This window comes from Bactrocera latifrons, unplaced genomic scaffold (genome assembly GCF_001853355.1).
Source record: "Bactrocera latifrons isolate USDA-ARS-PBARC rearing strain unplaced genomic scaffold, ASM185335v1 scaffold_59, whole genome shotgun sequence".
NCBI classification, from domain to species: Eukaryota; Metazoa; Arthropoda; class Insecta; order Diptera; family Tephritidae; genus Bactrocera; species Bactrocera latifrons.
In genome coordinates, this window is record NW_017537256.1 from 1,076,658 (window position 1) to 1,097,564 (window position 20,907).

Here is a 20,907-nt window from a genome sequence, read left to right on the forward strand (position 1 = left end):
CCGTAGTTTTTTCTGAACGAGTTGGCAGCTATTGAGTCTCTGAGTCTGAGTTGGTTTGTCTTCGTCGCAAATGCGGCATTATCGCTTGTTTACATACCCATTGAGCCAGATCACTGAATGACTCTCATCGCTGCACAAAATTTAGCTCGAAAACGTTGCATATTTTAGGAAATTTTCGAGAGCTCATGGAGCGAAGTGATGTCGCTTGGAAATGTCGAGCTTCAGTTCTTGTACAAGCTGTATTTTGTACGCTTTCATTTTAAGATCTCGACGTAAAATGCGTTCCATACGTCAGTCCGAGATACTACGAACGGAGCCGAATGGACTATCCAAGGTCTTCATGTATACTCTCAGCTGCGGCTGCTTAATTTTCTTCACTTTGTGTTCTATCTGGTCTATTTGGAATATTATCCAATAATGAATGCAGGGTATCAAGATCGTTGATGGTGTGGCGAATAGCATGATCAGTCGGTCGATTGTTTTGATCATAAGTTGAAGCGTGCGAAACATATTTTTTATTGAGTGTGAATTTTCGTAAGAAAGTTGATCGATTTATAAGCGTTGTTCGCCGTAAGTCTTTCCGTAATGAATACCAGACAACATTGAACCAAAATAACATAACAGCCTGACAACACTCACGCGTGAAATGTCAAAAAATGCAATTGAAGAAAGTACCTCTAGTTGGACTTTGTCAGTTCTTAACATCAAACAAAGGAAACAGCCGTCGTGCAACTTTACGGCTTTAAACATCATTTAGATCTTTAAAAAAAAAATCTTCTATCCAATCTCTTCCGTATAACTTTGTAATTTTTTTAACTAATTACTTTTCCTGTTTTTTTCCTCAACTTATTAAAATATTATATAGTGCGCACCGAGCTTAATACCTTTTTACTTATCTCTTTTTGTTTTCTGAATATGCTATAAAGTTTTGGATTAATTTATGTTCAAATACAATGAAGCAACTATTCCCGACTCTATCAGAAATTCACAGTTTCGATAAGGCGAATCTAGTGATTACGGCATGTACTTAAGTAGTTCTCTTATATGCGTTGCAGCTAGTTAAGCTTTAACTGCCAACTGTTCAAGATGAAGAGCCAGCTATTTGGTTTGGCCATATTCGCCATTCTTATAGTCATAGTCAGTGCAACGAAAGTGCGTTATGATAATTACAAGGTCTTTAAAATCAGGACACAAAATCCAGAACAACAAAAATGGATCGAGCAGTTAGCTAGCGATTCAAGGAATGTAGGTTTCTACTTTGTACTTTAATTCCTGACACGAACAATTATTAAAAAAAAACTATTAATATATCATTGGCAGTTTAATTTATGGCACAGTGGAGTGGAAGGAGAGGTCCATATAATGGTCAATCCACAAAAGTTGATATATCTACAAAATTATACACGATCTTTTAATATGCCTTTTGAAGTGATGGTTTCTAATGTACAAAGGTGAATTGCAAATACACTCTTGTTTAAAAAAATAGCAATTACACAATTTTTGTTTTAAAGCCTTATTGATGGTGAGCAACCCCCCAAAACGACAGATGATCTTAACGACTTCGGTTGGACGCGTTATTATCCCTTATCCGCAATTGAAACTTTCATAGACGACATACTTGATAAATACCCACGTGTTACCAGTCAAATAGATATTGGCACGTCCTTTGAAGGACGCAAGATACGCGGCATTAAAATCTCTTACAAGGAAGGAAACCCCGGTATATTTATTGAATCGAACATACATGCACGTGAATGGATAACATCGGCGACGGCCACTTGGTTAATCAACGAGCTACTCTCTTCAAAAGATGCAGACGTTAGAAACCTGGCCGAGAACCACGATTGGTATATTGTGCCAGTGCTCAACGTGGATGGTTTTGTTTACACACATGAAACGGTATAATCCATTGTACAACATCAGTAAGGAAATTGTACACATTTAATATGTATTTTTAGGACCGCATGTGGCGTAAGACTCGCCAACCGGTGGAGGGTTCGAGGTGTATTGGCGCTGATCCGAATCGTAACTACAATTCACATTGGTTGGAAAGTAACGGCGCTTCCTCGAATCCTTGTGACGAGACATACGGTGGTCCACAACCATTTTCGGAGCCGGAAGTTAAAGGCCTTGCCGACTATGTCACGAGCATTAAGGACCGCATTAATATTTTCCTCGCTTTTCATTCCTACAAGCAGGTATTACTTACCCCTTATGGTTGGACATTAGATCCCCCGACGAATTATGCTGATTTGATTTCCGTTGCGAAAGCGTATTCCGATGCGGTACTCCAATTGCCTTATAAAACAAATTATACATACGGAGCCACAGCCGATGTTATGTGTGAGTATGAGTCTGTTTATTTTGTGTTCAGCAAAGCTCTAAGTTTCTAGTTTTTAATTTCGTACAGATTTCGCCTCCGGTTCTGCCAATGACTGGGCCTATAGTGAGCTAGATATTCCGCTTTCCTACACAATTGAATTCCGTGATACAGGACGCTACGGTTTCATCCTACCTCCAATACAGATATTACCACATTGTGAAGATACTCTGACTGGATTGTTGGCGCTTGTGAAAAAGGCCGACGAATTGGGTTATCTCCAGCTTAAATATAAATGAGTTTATATACTAAAATTTATACACGAAATATGTAAAATTTTAGATGAAAATGAAATGAATAAAAAACAAAAAATTGAGTTATACACTTTTTATGCTAACTATGTATTAAAATGGGGGGTGTTTGTCAATCTACTTACAAAACAAATTTTCTAAAGACCTACTTTTTCTTACTAACTATGCTTCTTAAAAGTATTTTCACTTTATTTAAATTAGTTGATGAGGTTATCGTTCCACAAAATGAGGGACAAACAGTTTTCTTATTTAGACGACGCAAACTATTTTATGAATCTGGTAGACCAGTGCCTGATAAAGATATAATTTTTACATTCTGGACCAAATTGTAAGCATAAATCACGACCCAACAGAACCTTGTTTTAAAACATACCGATTCAAACGAGGGTAGATCTCCGGGGCTGTATTTTCGGAGATCTAATCAGGGTCGATTCAGGTGGCGTAGAACCGCCTGTTGTGAGAAAAGAACCGTAGCTAAATCCTTACTGTTCCGGTTTTCTCGACAGAACATGTAATTATTTGGTTATTTTTCATTGCAAAAATATATACAGATATGAGGTATTTTGTTAATATTTCAAGCTACTTAACTATGGCAAGGCGTACATATAATTAATTCTTAAATACCTTGATGATGTGATAACATACTTATCACCAATTATAAATTACGATTATCGATTATAATCTGCAATAGGTTGTAGGTATTTCCCAATTCTTCAATCTACTTATGCTTTTAGTCGTAAGTCGACACTCTTCTAACCGCCAGACAAAATGAAAGTTTCACTGGTAATGATAGTTTTCGGATTTTTAGCCGCGTGCTTGGCGCTAACTGATGCATCCAAATTGCGCTATGATAATTTTAAAGTTTTCAAAATTCAAACTGCAAATGCAAAACAACGTCAAGACATCGAGAGTTTGGTGGAAAACGTGAAAGGAGTAAGTTCAAAGCCGCCATATAGTATATCAGTTCTGTGTGAAGAAAGGGATATTTAATAGTATGAATATACCTATATACAATTTATATTTAACAAAATGCAACAATCAACGCATTGCCATACTTTCATATAATTCGTCAACAGATACCAAAACTTTCATAAAATCCTTCAACATAAATCCATATAAGACAAACTGTATATACTCCTCAACGAATAGCCATACCTTCATATAAATCTTCAGCGAAAACCCATACCTTCATATATTTTACTCGTTAGCATTATAAGTATACATTGAACGATGTTTTATCAACGAAGTAAGTCATATTCCATCACGTATCGGCCATATAAATATCTATAAAAATGTTGCTACCACTTTTTTCGATTAGCTAATAATATTTATTTTACCAAACAGTTTAATTTATGGCACAGCGATGATAAAGAAGTCCATATAATGGTAAATCCAGAAAAGCTCATTTATCTACAAAATGTTACACGTTCATATCAACTACCTTTCCAAGTAATGGTCTCAAATGTACAGAGGTATGTATAGTTTATTAAATAAAATATAAAAACTGGTGTCCAGATACAAACAATACAAAAACAAATCTGAACTCAAAAGTAATAAAAAATTTTTTTTAATATAAAGGTAACAGCATAAGTGTCTTACGATTTACTAGCTTGTAAACTTTAATTACACCGAAATTTCTAAAATTAACAGTCTAATTGATAACGAACAGCCCACTAAGTCTACCGATGATCTGTCCTTTGGTTGGACGCGTTATTATTCCTTATCAGCAATTGAAGCTTTCTTAGACGACATACTTTCTAAATACCCCGAAGTTACCAGTCACATCGATATTGGCACATCTTTTGAAGGACGCAAAATTCGCGGCATTAAAATCTCTTACAAGACGGGTAATCCAGGTATATTTATTGAATCGAACATACACGCACGTGAATGGATAACGTCGGCTACGGCGACTTGGTATATCAACCAGTTACTCACTTCAACGGACCCTGATGTGCGTGAGTTGGCTGAGAATTATGATTGGTATATTGTGCCAGTCCTCAACGTGGATGGTTTTGTCTACACACATAAAACGGTATAATCCATTTGTAGCACATCAGTTAAGAAATAGCAAACATTTAACACAGGCATATGTATTTTTAGGACCGCATGTGGCGTAAGACTCGCCAACCGGTGGAGGGTTCGAGGTGCATTGGCGCTGATCCGAATCGTAATAGTGATTCGCATTGGATGGAAAGTGGCGGTGCATCCGCAGATCCATGCAGTGAAACTTATGCCGGTACACATCCTTTCTCAGAACCAGAGATTAAAGCTATTGCTGATTACGTAACCAGTATTAAGGAACGCATAAATATTTATCTCGCTTTTCACTCGTATAGCCAAGTGCTGCTTTCACCATATGGACACACAACTGAACAAGCCGATAACCACAATGATTTAATGGCTGTGGCAAAGGCTTACTCGGATGCTGTCAAAACGTTGCCTTACGGTACGGAATACACATATGGCACATCAGCGACCTCTATGTGTAAGTATGACAAGTAGTGCACAAATTATTTAGAGCAACACATTGAAGTAATATATTTGTTGTTATTGTTACATAGATTATACTACCGGTTCCACCAGAGATTGGGTTTATAATGAGCAAGGCATACGTATTTCTTACACCATCGAATTCCGCGATACTGGACGATTTGGTTTTATCTTGCCGGCAATACAAATATTGCCACACTGCGAAGATACACTAGCCGGTATTTTGGCGTTAGTGAAGAAAGCCAAGGAATTGAAATATTTGGAATTAAAATACACAGTTTAAAACAGAATAAAAGATCTGAAATTTTTGAAAATATAAATATAGATTAATCATTTATTTATGGACGAGATGAATGTCCTCCTCTGTGAATGATTCAAAATGCCCTGTTCCCGTTTACTTCAGTTATCTACACCCTGACGTACTTTCCATTCGCCTATTTAAATGAAGTGGATTATATATATCGGTTTTAGTAGACGACGCACCTAGGCGCTTAGAGGGAACATTGTTATACCACCGGGACTGAAAACCTCTCACTCCATTATCTCCTCTCTGAACCAGAACGTGATTTTAATAAAGTTCAAGGGCGAAAATATGATCAAACTCCGAACCATTGTCGACAAACCTGCGGTGAAAGTTGCGATTATTAACCTATAAAATGTCTTACTTTCACATAGATGCTTTATAGTTTCCTCTTCTTCCACCTCCTAAAAGCTTATATAATAGTCAGTATATAGCATCTAAAACAATATATGACCTGGATTAAATTGCTGGTTTAATATGAAATAGCATGTTAGACCCACTAAGAGATCAAAACATTCTTTCCCTATCTTTGACGAAAAGCTTGGCTATCTTGGCTATCTTGACCGCTTGCCTATCGTTATATATAAATATATTCCTTGTTGTGGGCACACTCCTAGTCAGAACAAGAATGGGAAGTAGTAGTGTTTATTGCTGTGATCTCGGCGTGGAAGGCACTGCAGTGGTCTGGTGGACGAAAGATGACTTTGGTATCTAATTTGCTAAAAAGAAATCACCTCCCACTCGATTATCTAGTTTGGATCCATCCGTATAAATATTTATCCCTACGCCCCAGTCTGCCTCACCCATTTTTCACTTTTTAGTATCGGGTTTTCAAAAATAACTCTTTTGGTAGACTTGTGATTTATTATAGGTCTTATGGAATTGCAGTTTGAAAGTGTCTCCAAATAATTCTACGTTTATAGACATATGGCCTCTGATAAGATTGACTAGATTGTTGGTGGATGGAGCCATGAGTAGAAGTGAAGAAAGTATTCCGAGCAACATTCTCTTGAAAATAACCAGAAACGATTCTTTGTCATACGGTGCAAGCAGCTCATGACTTCTGGTTTTAGACCAAGTTTTCTCAGAGTAGCCCAAAAAACACCCATTTCAAGGCGAGATAAACTGAGAAGGCAAAACATCTCCTCTCCACTGTTGTGCGCTGAGCTTGATACCCGCTGCATACAAATTCTCGTCAGCATCGAAATGAAACGCAGAATTACTCTTGTAGGTACTCCGAACTGAGTAGGCAGTTGAGAAGTAAGGTCCTCTCGACGAACAAGGACCAAACTCTATAAGTCACTCATTATTGCCGTCCTGCTATATGGTGCAGAGGCATGGACTATGACAACATCCGATGAGTCGGCGCTTGGAGTTTTCGATAGAAAGGCTCTGGAGAAAATTTATGGTCCTTTGCGCTTTGGTAACGGCGAATATCGCATTCGTCAGAACGATGAGGTGTACGAGTTATACGACGACATTGACATAGTTCGGCGAATGCTGGCTAGGTCATGCCGCTCAAATAGATGAAAACACTCCAGCTCTGAAAGTATTAGACGTAGTACCGGTCGGCTAAAGCAGAGGATGAGGAAGTTTTCCACTTTGATGGAAGGACCAGGTGGAAAAGAACCTGGATTCGGTTGTAATTTCCAATTGGCGACATGTTGGGAAAAGAAGAAGGGACTGGCTTGCTGTTGTTAACTCGGCTATAATCGCGTAAGCGGTGTCTACGCCAGCAAAAAAAGCAGATTGAGTCTACTATAGAGGCATATATGACGTCTATTAACTAATTCCATATTCTAACAGTAAGACTTGTTTGTATAACAATTGGGAAAGAATGTGGATATATACATATGTGGAAAGATATATTTTTTATTTCATTTCGGGAATAAATTTTTTGAAGAATTCTGTGTTACTTTTAGTATTTTTCATCCGACAAACAATTGTCAAAATACATACTTGTATTGAGTGAGTGGTGTACTTTGTAACTATAAAAAATATATTGCATTGTGGGTATATACATATATACCCCATATATTTTCTATTTCCCTTTAAAATATTTAATATAAGAAGTAAGCAAATCATCCATTTTGTAACCTTGGGTGGTTGTGCAAAGCAATTTCGAAGCACCAATCATATTACCGAAACGCATATGAAAATATGCATTGCCTGAGCTCCAGAAACTTAAATCGCCATAGCCGTAAGATTGCAGTATATCCTAAATATAAATATACACATTTAAAACACTAAGAAAGATATTTTTTCACCCACCTTCGTTTCTGGATGAATAATGTGAAACCCACGCTTATTTATTGCAATCAATATGGTCTCGGGCAAATTCTGATCTCCACTCTGCTTCACTAAAAAGAATGTCGAACCGAACATTTGCTGCGCACCTAAATGACTGAGAAAACGTTGTCTCGCTTCCCACTCATCGACATGCTCCTCCAACAGATTACTTACACATTGTATTATACGTGGACGCCATTGGGTAACCTTCAAAAGGATTATAAGATCTTCAGGAACCAAATGTGGCAACACATCACCGATCTTATGCAAATGCGTTGTGCTCGTGCCAAAGCCAACTATGTAAATTAAACCAGCCATTGTGATCGCCAAGTTTTTATCCACTTTGTAATAGCCACTCAAATATTTGGGTACTTCTTGTGGATAGTAAAAGATCATATCGGCATTACGATCCCGACCAGGTACCACATTAAACCAGAGTTTCTTCATGAAATACAGTTGATACTGTAATGCGACTTGTGTCCGTGAGCGACTGGGTAAATTCAACTGCATCCACTCCTCCAATTCGTTAATGAAATCGAATGCGAATGCCGTTTCCGGCATGGAAAATACCTTATTGTCGATTTTCGCAAAGAGTGAAAATCCTTCGCAAGATTTCAGTTCAAAACGTTTTGCAATGTCTTGTGTGATGTGGGCAGCGCCTGTAAAGGATTCAATTTCAAACGCTTCCACGCTGCCATCTGGAAAATATATCTAATTGTGGAAAAGTGAGCGAAGACCAATTAATAAATGTTTTAATTATCAATAAGTGAGCGCGCACCTTATGATAAATATGCATGAAACGCTGCTGTATGCCCTCCACTTCGATGGCATGTGGTGGTCGTTTGCGCTTTCCATTCGCCAGCGTACGTTTCAAGCGCTTTGAGGACTCCGCTGCCAGGATGTGTGTACGTGTGTTTAAAAACTCAAGCAGCTCTTTCATAACCAAAGAGCTGGGGTAAATGATGCCCGTCGCCAAATACATCAGATCCCAACCGCGTTCCTCACTATGTTGCAAACGGTTGGCCGTCAGCTGTTTCATCAGCTGGCAGTAAAGCTCATCGCAAAGGGTCTCACACTCTAAAGCGTGTTTGAAAATGAAATCGGTATTTATGTTCTGCTTACCATGTGGCGTGTCACCCATGTACTAGAAAAGAGAAATTATTACAATTAAGTCTTAATTAAAGTCAATAGTAGGTAGGTGATGAATAGGTAAAACATTTTGGTATGGCAATCGAATATCAACAAAATTCACGGTGCTGTAGTGTTTAATCTCCTTATATTTGTCTAGGTTTCTTGTAGACTTGGGCTTAATTGTTAAGTCCCTAATTGAGTCAATTAGTCAACCAATTTGCTAATTTACTTAATGGAGTATCTAAAAACTAATCCTCACTCTTGTGCATATAGACTTAATTAGTAATTCCCTAATTGAGTCAATTAGTGCATTAATTTGCTAATTTACTTAATGGGGTATCTAAAAACTAATCCTCAGATACCTTCAGAATATTGTAAAATATTACAAGCGCTTTTTGGAAATTCTCCGGATCACGTAAAAGCACTTTCAGCAGTGGAGCCTTCAGCATATTGTATGAGTGTCGCCACAGTTCCTCATTTGTGGACTTCACTGTATTCAGTTGCGCCTGTGATGGCCAGCCGTTGCTAAAAAAAAACATATATCAACCATTCATAAATAAAAAAAAATAGATATTTAAAGTAATTTTCACTAACATTATGTCATCACGAAAATGATCTGCTGCAAATTTTCTCAATGTATGCATACGTTGGCGCTGTATTGTGGTGTACTTTACCGATTTTAAATTTCGCTTGTGCACGTTTTCGGCGCTCTCTTTGTATAATTGTAATAATTTTGCCGATGGCCTCACTAGTGTTGCTAGCACGCTTACCACTTCCACCGGAAACTCTCCCAACTCTTCGTTACAGATTCCTGGCAACCATCGCTTCTCACCCGCCATTACTTGCGCCCCGGTGGTATCAGCATCGAATTGCACCAAATCACCTTTCAGTAAGAATAACCGTCCTTCACGTTCTTCCAATGCTGGCTTGTAATCTTCAATGGCAATACCAAATTTCGAGCGTTCTTTGAGATTTTTCAGCATAAAATTGATCAACTCCACGATATCTGCCGCTTCATAGCATTTGAAGGTGAAATCCTCTTTCTGTACAGTTTCAATATGCAGCTCACTGATATTCGAGCTCTCAACCGAAACACATGTCACCTGGCACAACTCAGCATAGGATAGTTCAGCCAAGACTTGCTCCGTTTCATCGACCAAATAGACACCATTCGAATTGATGGCTATAACTACATTATCTGTAATGAGTTTCGGTCCAGCCGTGCGTACAGCCTCAAAGTATCGCGAGAAATACATAGACCAAGTTAGTTGCGCAAACAAACAGATATCCTCCATGGCTTGTTTGGGTGTTCCGGATTTCACATATTCATTGCTTGCAAATGTTTCTATTATGAGCTCTTCCCATATTCTCAAGCTTTTCTCACCGGCTGTCATAAGATTCTTTGGTACAAAATCGGTTATGAGTTTACGTAAGACCTAAAAATGTATGGTTTCAGTAAATTGTATTCGGAATCGGCTATAAATTTAGCATTATTACATTACTATCCATATTTGCACCCTGTTCCACGTAATATTCAAGTGCACAGATCATAGCAATGTCTTTTTCGGTGCGGCAGCGAAACTCACCAAAGTTGAGGCCACGGATTATCTGAAAAATGAAAAGGTCAGAAGGCCAAAAGTTTATGATTGTTTTAGAATATATTTCAACCTGCTTATATATTAAATATGTAGCCAATGGATCCGCACTTGGATCGTACCAAGTAGTAAACATCTCTTTACGCAAATACAACTTCCAAGGCGCATTCTTCTCATTCTGACCCTGTTCCCTAGCATACTGTTCACAATTGGATATGGCATCCATTATATGTTCATTGCCATTACCGAGTGACATGATTTTATCGAAGATTGAGATGACAATAGAGAAACCGAAATGATCTGAGAGTCCAATATGCTCCGCTAACTGCTGTACGGCTTCCTTTGCTGTGGAAGCTGAGTCCACCTGTAACTTCTTCATGTTGCCGTCGGAAAGAAATACATTTAAGGTAATGGCAGACTTATTTCGAGTTGCCTGTAACTCTAGCCACGCTGGTGGTTGTGCACGCGGTCCATTCTGTCATGATTGTATAATGGAAGTGATTTAAATTAATGGAGAAAACAGAAAAGAAACTCTATGAGTGAACAAACGTATAATTGCGGAGTTTAATGCCTTACCTTTAGGGTTCGGTCCAAACGATTCTCGCAATACGGCGCATATAACATGGGTCCATGCTGTATAAAACAACGTAGAAAATGCTCAAACCGTTTACTAGGGGGAAAGCAGCCTAAGCAGAGAGATAGTAATATCCAGCCCTTAGCGAAAGAGGTACGATAAGGATTATTGGTTAACTGTTTACAAATTTGTGCCAATATCTCATCTCTGAAAATATGAAAAAATTAAAATATTTACCATTAAAAGAATATAAATGCCTTCACCTCAGAGTGGGTCGCAGTATGCCATGTCCAATTATGAAATGCAGCTTCTCCAAGTTACTGCTGCGCATATTCAAAACTTGCTCATAGAACTCGATTTCCCCGGCATTATCTAGTGTCTTTCGCAACAGATCTGGCAATTTCGTTTTGCGCTTCAATGTTTTTCGTATTAAACTTTGATGTGTCGATTCGGTTTCGTTTAACGTAGCGAGTGCTTCTTGAAACTCTTTACTTTGAGCGGCACTTTTCGAGAAGGTCATTGCTAAACGTTGCATAACGCTAGATTTGCCCACAGTGTCTACAAACTCTTTGTCAGGATAATTGAACTGTGTGCTTTCAACATCCTCTTCAAATTTTGCCTCGGCCATGTCGCCCATAAAACGCAATATCATTATCCAAATAGCCTGATTTCGGAGACCCACGCAGGAAAAGAGAAGAGTGCAGCATTTTACAGTTAAATATACAGGCCACCGCAGACTTAACTCAATGTGATAGTACTTACCCTGGCGGCAATACCATCCATAGGTAAGTCATGCTCAAGTAAAGTTTTCTTCAGCGGCTTTGTGCTATGATAACTCGACGCTTGTGCGTTGAAATAAGTCGCAGCGAATTTTGCAAAGCTGTACTCCGTTGTATCGATCGTGCTTGTTTCGAGCTCTGGTATGCGTATCGTACCACCCGAAGGCAGCGCACGGCTTAGCGGCTAAAAAATAAAATACCTTCATTGATAACTATAGGCTATAAATGAGGAACAAACACTTTCATGGAAAAAATATTATTATACAAAGGTTTGTTATGGACTGGATAAGTTCTGTTGATAGTAAGGTTTTCGGTGTTTTGAATAGCATTTGATGATTCAAGTTATAATTAATTATATGGAATATATGAGTAGAGAACGTGGGTTTGTGTTCAAAGCTCTGGTTTGACTTGAGTTGTTATTCCAAGCTGTCAGAACAGAAGTCCTCGATTCGCGAAGCATTGGAGAGTAGCCAATCGAATAAACTTTACTAGATGTTCAAATATATAGAATGCACTTGTAGTACTACCTTGCGCTACATTACCTTTTGAGGTGAAGGACGGTTAACATAGGTATTCATATGCGATATATATTAATAAAATATCACTTTAATATTTCATGATGCTTACTGGGTTATTTATTTTTTAGACCAAACACTTCTTTTACGCCTCACATTTTATAACAATCCATTTGATGCTATGTACTCTGTCAACTTTTCGATAAATACGAGTATAATCCGCTACTACCACCTATTATTAACTGCCAGTTAGTCAAATATTTACGAACTTGTATTTAGATAAGGAGCTGCCACTTAAGGTAGTAGCCGGTTTTGTCAACGCTATAAATTGATATGGGTGCTATGAAATCTTTGTTATATGAATTTGGAATTGTTATTAACACTTTTCGTATTGAACTTCTGTTGAAATTGCTGGCCGTGGTTAGTTTTTGTTCGATTCTAGGTTGATAAAGGTCTTACCAAAAATATTGTAGAATTGGTGAAGGAAATATATTAGAAATACATTCAGGCATACTTGACATATATTAATTATAATAAATATTTTTTTTAGAAAAACCCAAGCTTTGGTTGCTTTATTTCTCGAGCAATAAGTAAAAGTTTCAGCGTAAATGGGAAACGAATTATATTCTTAACAAAGTAAGAAAAAGTGCTATCATTTCTAAAGAAAAATATGGAAGGAAAAAGTGAAAGATCTTCATAAACTAGTAGAGAAGCATTTGAAAATGACTAAAATTTAAAGAAAAAGCATCTTATCTTCATATAATCATTTTGACTTGAAGGAAAAAGAGTTAAGATGAGAACGGCAAATTTGTATAACTGGTGGAAAAATACCGCTAATTGAATTCGTTGGTCATTAATAGAATGACTTGCATGACTTAAAATGTGATTATCAAAATTTAATTAAAAATTCCTAATTTGTTTAAAGCAATTAGATATTCAGATAATTGATAAAAAAAAGAAACTAACAACAATTGTGAATATCTGACAAGACATATGTACTACATATGTATAATAAAAGCAATACGGAAGGTTAGAACTCTAGGCACATATGTATGTATGCATACGGTGGAGAGTGAGGAGTCGTAGGTGCAAGTTCAAGTGAGAAATGATGAATTTGCAAAAAATCTATGAATAAAAATGAATTGACGTGAATTTGTTGTCAGCGAAATTTGAAGAGGGTATTTCATGAATTTCAAGCAATTTTTAAAGAATCATCAAAAAATATATTTTCTATTAAATATTTAAAAATATTACCACAATACAAAAGATATCAAAGCAAGTAAGGAAGGGCAATCGAACATTTTATACTCTTGCAACTTGCACGAATCAAAGAATTAACGTTTAAAACCAATCATCTAGAGTAAAGTCAGCCGGATGTTCGAAAATCCAGATATTAGTTACATAGCGGCTAAGCCAAATGTCGCTTAAATTTATCTACTTTAGGCATAAAGATACACTGTTATTAATAAAACACGCTCTCTTATTTTCATTGAGATAACTCACATACTGACCAATATATGCGGCACAAAGTAACTCCGAAGTTCGAAAATCTTTATATTACGTATATGGGGGCTAAGGGAAGTATTGGTCTGTTTCAACCCATTTTTGGCATACGGACATACCATTATAAGAATTCCTTAATTTTGGTTATATATATCACACATTGACCGAGATTTTCGATCAAAAGTCAACTATAGGTACCGGGGCCTAAATATTCGGTGCCCCGGCGGCTTGACCAGTTTCTATAGGATTTAAAGAATTGTTGGTCATAAGTTGGTCGTTATATTAATTGATTCTTAATTTATGTACTGGAATCTGAACGAATCAAGTGGAATGTAAAGTGGTGTTATATGGGAAGTAGGCGCGGTTGAGGTCCGATTTTGTTCATTTTTACATTGTGACATACTGCACTTTGTCGAAATCGGTTTAATTGGTTGACGAGATAAGGGATTTCTCCAAGAAGTGAGTGGTGCCACGCCCATCGTCCAATTTTTACACCGACCCCTAAAAACCCTTATCATACTAACCCGTCGGCAAATTTTAACGTTTGTGTTGGATTTAATTATTGATTTATCGCGATTTTACTATTTCGAACAGTACCGTTATATGGGCAGTGAACGGAATTATCCTCCGATTTCTTCCATTTGCACACCGTGGAGAGAAATTCATATAATATTTGTTCTCAGCATATTTGTTTGTTGTAGCTTACGTGGTTGAGGTACATTAAAGCGGGCCACACCCACTTTTTCAAAAAAAATTCAGATTTCCTGTGCCAAAGTACAGCTTTATATCTTTATTTAGTGTCTTATATGTTTTCGGTTAATGGCTATTTGTGGGCGTGGCAGTGGTCTTATTACGCCCATCTACGAATTATAATTTTTTGTACTAAGGAACCAAATTTCATCAAGATATCTCAATTTTTACTCAAGTTACAGCTACCACGGATGAACGGACAGACAGTCAACTGGATCATATATGTATAACCCTATATCTATCTTGATTAGTTTTGATTAGGTGATACGTACAACCGTTAGGTAAACTAAACAATAATACAACTGGTTGCAAGAGTATAAAAATTCAACTCAAAGCTTTCAGTAATTTTATAAAAACTTAGCTGGAAGAAAATTCGTAAATTATAGTTAATTTTAATGGAACATATACAAAAAGAAATTTGCATTACCAGATTTTCGACGACATCTCTTTCTAACCAACAAATGTACGAACCAAGTGTACGAACGAATGTAACCAGCTATACATATTTAATGTTAGGTTAAAAGTCATTAGCCTATATTCTTCTACAAAAGCACCAGCATAAAATGCACAAAATTCCACCAATTTCTTACAACAAGAAATTAAGGCAGCACACCACTACAACCATATTCTACCAATTCATAAAAATAAACACAACAATGATAAACTAGTATTGCATAATAATGTAAAAAATATTTATTTACAAACGTCTTAGAGCACAACAAAATATTGAAATGCACACTAAAGCAAATCGTTACACGTAAATGAGTCAAATCAATGCTTAAGAAAAAACATTACCATACAATTTTTCAACTTTTGCTGCATTAATGCTGCTCTCATTTGACAATTAACACTACGCTTAAAATAATTACTAAAATATAGATGGCAAATATAAGCTAACAACGTATGTATGTACATAGATGTGCAAGTGATAGTTTCAACAACGTTTGCTAACGGTATTTCATAGGCAAAGTGTCATGAGTATGAAATGAAAACCGGCGGCTAAAACTTGTGCCACACAGCAACAAATTAGTACAATACTATGTAATACATTTCTTGTTTTTATTTCGACTACAAATGTTAATAGCATATTTTAAAGCTCACTCGTTTTCCAGTAGCAATACAAAAAAATACAATTTCGTTATATACACACGTCTTCTAGCCAACTATGTACAGCGTACCAAACACACTTAAGCCCTAATGGCGGCTCACAACTAATTCTAGCTTATAATCTCGTTTGATTCGACAATTTACGCGCTGGTGGTGCCTCATAATAATTCACCGGACGTGATAGCAGTTTAATGGGTATATTCTTTTTCAGACGCAATTCGCGTTCGAACATCAAAGATTTCTCCCGGACATTCGAAACGACGGGCGGACTCACATCGGCATCGTCGAGGAAACCAAACACGTCGTCCACAATCTGTTTCGACGACTCCAGATCGATGTAATTGTCATTGAGCGTTTCTTTGATTTGCCGCTGCGCAGGCACAGGCACGCCATTAAAACCATTGACGCCGTTCTTACCATTCACAGCCAGCCCGCCATTCATGTGCACCTGTGTGGCTATTGGAGTTGTGTGTGACGTCGGTTTTGGCGCCGTTGTCGCCACTGCTGCGGCCGCTGCATTTGCGCTGAGGCGCGACTGTCGCTCGCGCTCGACCTGCTGGTGTTCGAGCGCTTGTCGTACTAGCAATGCTTCCGAAGCGCGGAACGCCTGCATATCTTTGTAACGTTGGCGACGCTGTTTAAATGCCTGCCGTGCCAAATGGCCGCGGCAGTAAGCCTGCAAGTGGATCACATGACTGCGCAATCTCGTGAATTGATGCGTCAATTGCTTTTGTGCAATGCAAGCGCCTAAGCGATGGAAGCCCTGTCGCGCAATGCGGAATGCGCGTCGGTACTTGTAGGCGCGCCACACTTTCTGTATGACGAGCGCTGCTTCGCGATAACGTCGCAGTTGACGTCGGAAGAGTACGCGCCGAAAGCCGCGTTGTATGGCTATAATTGATTTTAGTACTATGCGCGCACGCTCCTTCTCCAGGTATGTATCGTCAATGTCTTTTAGGAATACTTTCTGTCGGCCGAACTGATAATCAGCCGTGGCCGGTAGTAATTTTTTGCATATTTGTTCGGTCACTTGTCGACAGTCGATGGTGTTGGTTGGACCGAGCTTCGGCAGCAGCAGGCGATAGCGTTCTACGAAGTCCTTGTAGCTGTGACGTATGGGGTAACCGGCGTGTCGTATGCGTGCCGTCTCCATCATGCCGGAGTAGCGCAGCTGGCGCACGCAAAGCTCGCGGTCAAATAACTGTAAAATGCAAGAAAATATGTGAGTGATAAAATTGGTAAAGTATAACTTTTTCTTTAATTTTTTAATGAAAATTTTTCGGTTTGAAGTACTTTATAATGTTATCTAATTTACAGAATTTGTCCGGAAAGTAATAAGACCGATTTTCTTCCGCCGCGACTGTACTTCGCAACGTGCGCGCACCGACTGTGTTCGGTAGAGTGCGTTCCTATCTAGCAAACGAGTGGTTGGTCAGTTGTCTCAAAGATTTTCGCGCGACGTGTTTCAGTGAGTGGTGCAAGCCGAAAATGCAGCGTTCGTTGGAGGTACTTCCGCAGCCGCCTTACAGTCCAGATGTAGCCCCCTCGCACTTTTTTGTTTCCTTGCCTGAAAAAGCCGATGAAAAGCAAGAATTTTGAGACAACAGAGGGGATCCAAGCAGTATGCACCCCAAGCCTATTCCGGAGGAAGGTGACGCCTTCAATGCTAGGAATCGCGCTGACATTTTTAAAGAATTGCAACAATTGGTTCAATAAATGTTTTTAAATCGACTCAGAGTTTTTTCTTTACGAACAAACCCTGTATGTGTGAATAGCGTGGCTCACAATTGTTAGATCTCTAAGTCTCGGAATCTTTTTACGATAAAACTAGTATACTTACATCAGACTTCTTATCCTCATTAGGTTTAATGCATCTAATAAAGAAGGGATGAGCCGCAGATAGTGTGCGCATGAGCAGATCCAATGAATTCCGGAACTTAACGGATAATGTCAACTGTTTCTTCATTGTGTCGTATGGCAGTTGTATTGGAAAAATATCTTTGAGAAACTTATTTTTTGATTTCTTAACCATCTCCAGCAGGTCCATGCTGAACGAGTCACGATTTTTCTCCAAAAATCCATTAGGGTTATACATAACCACGCCAGCATAATGTCTTATACCAAAGAGAGCGGCTTGATTAGATTTAGGTTTGACATATATGGATCGATTGCCATGTTGCACATGCAACTTTTCCAGCAATGTATTATCGGTGCCTGTAAAATTTCAATTAAAAAGGTTTTAGTATTTCAAGAGATATTTTCTCTATTCTCTTACAAAAACTGTTAACTGAAGGTGTGAAATATGATATTTTTTCCTAAGGTTTGTTTAAAAGTGAATAAGTAATTACCTTTGGGAAACTTCGATTCTTCGTCAATGAGTGACATAATATTCACTGACTTCATGCCAATCAAGTCCAATATCTCTTGATTATCTTGAAAGTCGATGTGTTGCCACTTTATGTTCTCTTGCTCATATTCCGCTTGCTCCATCTATAAATACAAGTGAAATATATTTAATAAAATGGGAAAAAAATATTTTCTTACAAACAACTAACCTTAAAAATGTGTCGCACAAAGAACTGCTGCAGATTCTCATTCGCATAATTGATGCACAATTGCTCGAAACTGTTGTCGGCGAAATTTTCAAATCCAAAGATATCCAGTACACCGATCGTATTTAGCGGTTTCGAAGACTTACCCTTCGTATTGATCGTCGCATTTATGCGTTCAACGATGCGTATGAAAATCGCGCCATACAACGACTTCACGAATGCGTCACGGCCTTCGATGACCATTTCACGCGAGAGACTGGTCACAACACGTTCGCCATGCACAAAGATAGTCTTGTATGTCAGCGCATTGGCCAAAGCTTGCTTTGTAACGCCCAGCAGTGAGGCTACACGCTGTAAACTCACGATATCGTTGGCCTCAGTGGCGTCCATATTTTGTACCACCGTCGCTTTGAAGTACATATTGCCGAGATGTAAAATGGCAGCCAATAGACTAAATATACTCCACACGTCCTCAGCGCCAAAAGAGAGCACCTTCATAGCTGCGCGTATGTCAGCATAATCTTTCGCATCACTTTTGCACTGCAACTCATGGCAGCCACCCTGTGATAAATAGTGATACTTTCTAGAAGATCTATCCAAAAGTTCGAGACGCGCCAGTTCAGCGTCACTCAGACCCGCCAACATGCAATAGAAAATGTGATAATTGCGCTCGTCGCGCGACTGCGCCACAATACGGGACTTCTCCAAAAGATATTGCTCAATATTTGCACTCTGTATCGTGCCCGCATCGGTGAAACGTATCTCTATGTATTTGCCAAAACGCGATGAGTTGTCATTTCGTACCGTTTTCGCATTGCCGAATGCCTCCAAAATTGGATTGGCCTCGATAATTTGCTGCTCGATCCAAGCGTGCTTGCCGCTAATGGCGGCCAGATACTGTAGTATGAGTTTGGTGCTTTCGGTTTTGCCCGCACCCGATTCGCCGCTAATCACGATGCATTGATTCATGCGTTCGCGTTTCAACTGCTGGAAGGCGTTGTCGCTGATGGCAAATATATGCGGTGGCAGTTCGCTAATCTTCTTGCCGCGATACTTGGCGATCTCACGGTTCGTGTAGATGGGCAGCACTTGGTAGGGATTGAGCGCGATCAGCATGGAGCCGGTATAGGTCTAAAAGAAAAAAAAAACTTACTTATAATTTACTTTACACAAGTATATACATATATCATGTGCGTATGTAAATAAATGCGCTACTCACATAAATAAGCTGTTTGGCGTAACGCATCTCCAAGTTGCGTAAAATTGCGTACTCCTGCAAATCGCCCAGCGTAATCATATCATCGACACCTTGCTGTGATGTGATATGCATCGCTTTCAGTACATCCTCTGCGGGCACCCAAAATTGCTTACCCTCATCATTGGCAATAAGTGTGCGTGCCTTCTCCGTGCGTATGACGCGCGCACCAAAAGGCACCACAAACTCATTGTCACCGGCATTTTGTGGCCGCACCCACACACATTCGCCCTATTGGAGTGGCATAAAAATAGATACGAAAATTGAAAAACAAACACTTCATTATTGATTGAATTTAGCAAAGGTGAGTTTTGCTAGGTTATAATACGTATATTTTGCAAAAAGTTTGCTGTTGAAAAGTGCTTATTATATACATATGTTTTAAGCCCGCAATATTTCTGCATGTGTGTATATATGCATTTGCATATTTATAAGCGTAGAAAATAAACGGTTAGCCATTCAGACTTATTTATCGGTTGACATACTCGAGTTGATCACAGCAATAGACCTCAAAAGCCACTTTATCGACACGAGTGGTTGATTATACGCCAAGGGGGTTTATGTGCGCTCAACCGCGACTGTTGTCTGTATGTGAAGGCATATATATATTATACTTGTGTATGACTCTAAATAAGTCTAAAAGTATAGTAATAAATAATATAACAACATTCAAAACTATGCAAGATTTATTGCGACTAGAATTTCATGTATTTGTGGTTAGCAGCTAAGTAGTAATTTCCTGTATTAAGACATTTATTCATATTAGTTATTGTTATTCAAAATTTGTTTTACATGTATGTACTAATCTACCTAACATATTGATAAATATATATACATATACGTATGTAAATATGTATTAGAACTTGTATACTTACGTCAAAATTTATCCGCGTAACATTGGTAATTAAATGTTAAGCTATGTTCAAATACAGGATATTACTAATGGGTTTTTAATCTACTTTATCAGTTGAAACTTAAAAGAATATAATTTGGTATTTCAGAAATGTTGCAGAAAAACATGGTCGGATAATTATCAAAAGAAAAGAAGTTTCTTATAGATTTAAACATACATATGAATTACACTGTACTTTTATAAGAGAAATAATAACCAGTCGTACATGAAGACGGACGGATTTGGGGATTCATATTAAAATATGTCTTTGCTGATAAAATATTATTGTTTAAATTAATGTTATATACAAAAATAAACCGCATTTAACAGGTGTATTGAAAAATTCGTAGACTAACATGTAAAAAAATGTTGGGTATGATAAAATTTATTTTGATTATTAAATATTGCTTGTCAAAAAAGTCTTGCGGTATTTTTATTGCATTTAATTGTTCATAATTTTTTTTTTTTTTTGTTTTTTTTTTTTTTTTTTTTTTTTTTTTTTTTTTTTTTTTTTTTTTTTTTTTTTTTTTTTTTTTTTTT

At 37.9% G+C, this 20,907-nt stretch overlaps 4 protein-coding genes across 6 annotated transcripts in view; 2 read left to right on the forward strand and 2 right to left on the reverse strand.

Moving 5' to 3' along the window:
- Window positions 1–713: 713 nt before the first annotated feature.
- LOC108974773 (zinc carboxypeptidase-like) lies at window positions 714–2,696 on the forward strand. 2 transcript variants are annotated; one of them, XM_018942803.1, is made up of 6 exons: window positions 714–803; window positions 927–1,245; window positions 1,321–1,451; window positions 1,512–1,899; window positions 1,959–2,343; window positions 2,411–2,696. In XM_018942803.1, the coding sequence occupies exons 2-6, from the start codon at window positions 1,087–1,089 to the stop codon at window positions 2,617–2,619; spliced, it is 1,272 nt and encodes a 423-aa protein (XP_018798348.1). In that variant the 5' UTR covers window positions 714–803; window positions 927–1,086; the 3' UTR covers window positions 2,620–2,696. The 2 variants fall into 2 exon arrangements, with proteins under 2 accessions (XP_018798348.1, XP_018798347.1); XM_018942802.1 differs by having other exon boundaries at window positions 724–1,245.
- A 683-nt stretch (window positions 2,697–3,379) lies between these two features.
- LOC108974778 (zinc carboxypeptidase-like) lies at window positions 3,380–5,444 on the forward strand. The gene is made up of 5 exons (XM_018942810.1): window positions 3,380–3,564; window positions 3,976–4,103; window positions 4,282–4,666; window positions 4,735–5,119; window positions 5,196–5,444. The coding sequence occupies exons 1-5, from the start codon at window positions 3,400–3,402 to the stop codon at window positions 5,405–5,407; spliced, it is 1,275 nt and encodes a 424-aa protein (XP_018798355.1). The 5' UTR covers window positions 3,380–3,399; the 3' UTR covers window positions 5,408–5,444.
- A 2,110-nt stretch (window positions 5,445–7,554) lies between these two features.
- Window positions 7,555–12,371, reverse strand: LOC108974751 (myosin-VIIa-like). The gene is made up of 12 exons (XM_018942778.1): window positions 12,336–12,371; window positions 11,777–11,977; window positions 11,278–11,678; window positions 11,017–11,221; window positions 10,514–10,915; window positions 10,343–10,453; window positions 9,440–10,281; window positions 9,208–9,370; window positions 8,493–8,858; window positions 7,889–8,425; window positions 7,697–7,829; window positions 7,555–7,643 (listed from the first exon to the last, which is right to left on the reverse strand). Exons 1-11 carry the CDS (start codon window positions 12,369–12,371, stop codon window positions 7,731–7,733), a joined length of 3,363 nt encoding a protein of 1,120 aa, XP_018798323.1. The 3' UTR covers window positions 7,555–7,643; window positions 7,697–7,730.
- Window positions 12,372–15,231: 2,860 nt separating this feature from the next.
- LOC108974823 (unconventional myosin-VIIa-like) overlaps window positions 15,232–20,907 on the reverse strand; it is a 106,181-nt gene continuing 100,505 nt past the window's right edge. For both annotated transcript variants that reach the window (XM_018942884.1, XM_018942883.1), the window contains exons 2-6: window positions 19,440–19,706; window positions 18,224–19,351; window positions 18,017–18,158; window positions 17,509–17,882; window positions 15,232–16,869 (exon numbers count right to left, since the gene is read on the reverse strand). In XM_018942884.1, coding sequence (XP_018798429.1) covers window positions 15,784–16,869; window positions 17,509–17,882; window positions 18,017–18,158; window positions 18,224–19,351; window positions 19,440–19,706 — 2,997 coding nt within the window. In that variant the 3' untranslated portion in view covers window positions 15,232–15,783. The remainder of the gene's footprint in view (window positions 16,870–17,508; window positions 17,883–18,016; window positions 18,159–18,223; window positions 19,352–19,439; window positions 19,707–20,907) is intronic.

Bases quoted from the DNA above. Each gene is read 5' to 3' on its own strand.
- LOC108974751 (XM_018942778.1), bottom strand. From the start codon at position 12,371: ATGAATACCTATGTTAACCGTCCTTCACCTCAAAAG. The intron at 10,916-11,016 runs GTAAGGCATTAA...CAATCATGACAG, and splicing joins GTTTGGACCGAACCCTAAAG to AATGGACCGCGTGCACAACC. The intron at 10,282-10,342 runs GTAATAATGCTA...ATACATTTTTAG, and splicing joins GTGCAAATATGGATAGTAAT to GTCTTACGTAAACTCATAAC.
- LOC108974778 (XM_018942810.1), top strand. From the start codon at position 3,400: ATGAAAGTTTCACTGGTAATGATAGTTTTCGGATTTTTAGCCGCGTGC. The intron at 3,565-3,975 runs GTAAGTTCAAAG...TTTACCAAACAG, and splicing joins TGGTGGAAAACGTGAAAGGA to TTTAATTTATGGCACAGCGA. The intron at 4,104-4,281 runs GTATGTATAGTT...TAAAATTAACAG, and splicing joins ATGGTCTCAAATGTACAGAG to TCTAATTGATAACGAACAGC.
- LOC108974773 (XM_018942803.1), top strand. From the start codon at position 1,087: ATGAAGAGCCAGCTATTTGGTTTGGCCATATTCGCCATTCTTATAGTC. The intron at 1,246-1,320 runs GTAGGTTTCTAC...TATCATTGGCAG, and splicing joins TAGCTAGCGATTCAAGGAAT to TTTAATTTATGGCACAGTGG. The intron at 2,344-2,410 runs GTGAGTATGAGT...AATTTCGTACAG, and splicing joins AGCCACAGCCGATGTTATGT to ATTTCGCCTCCGGTTCTGCC.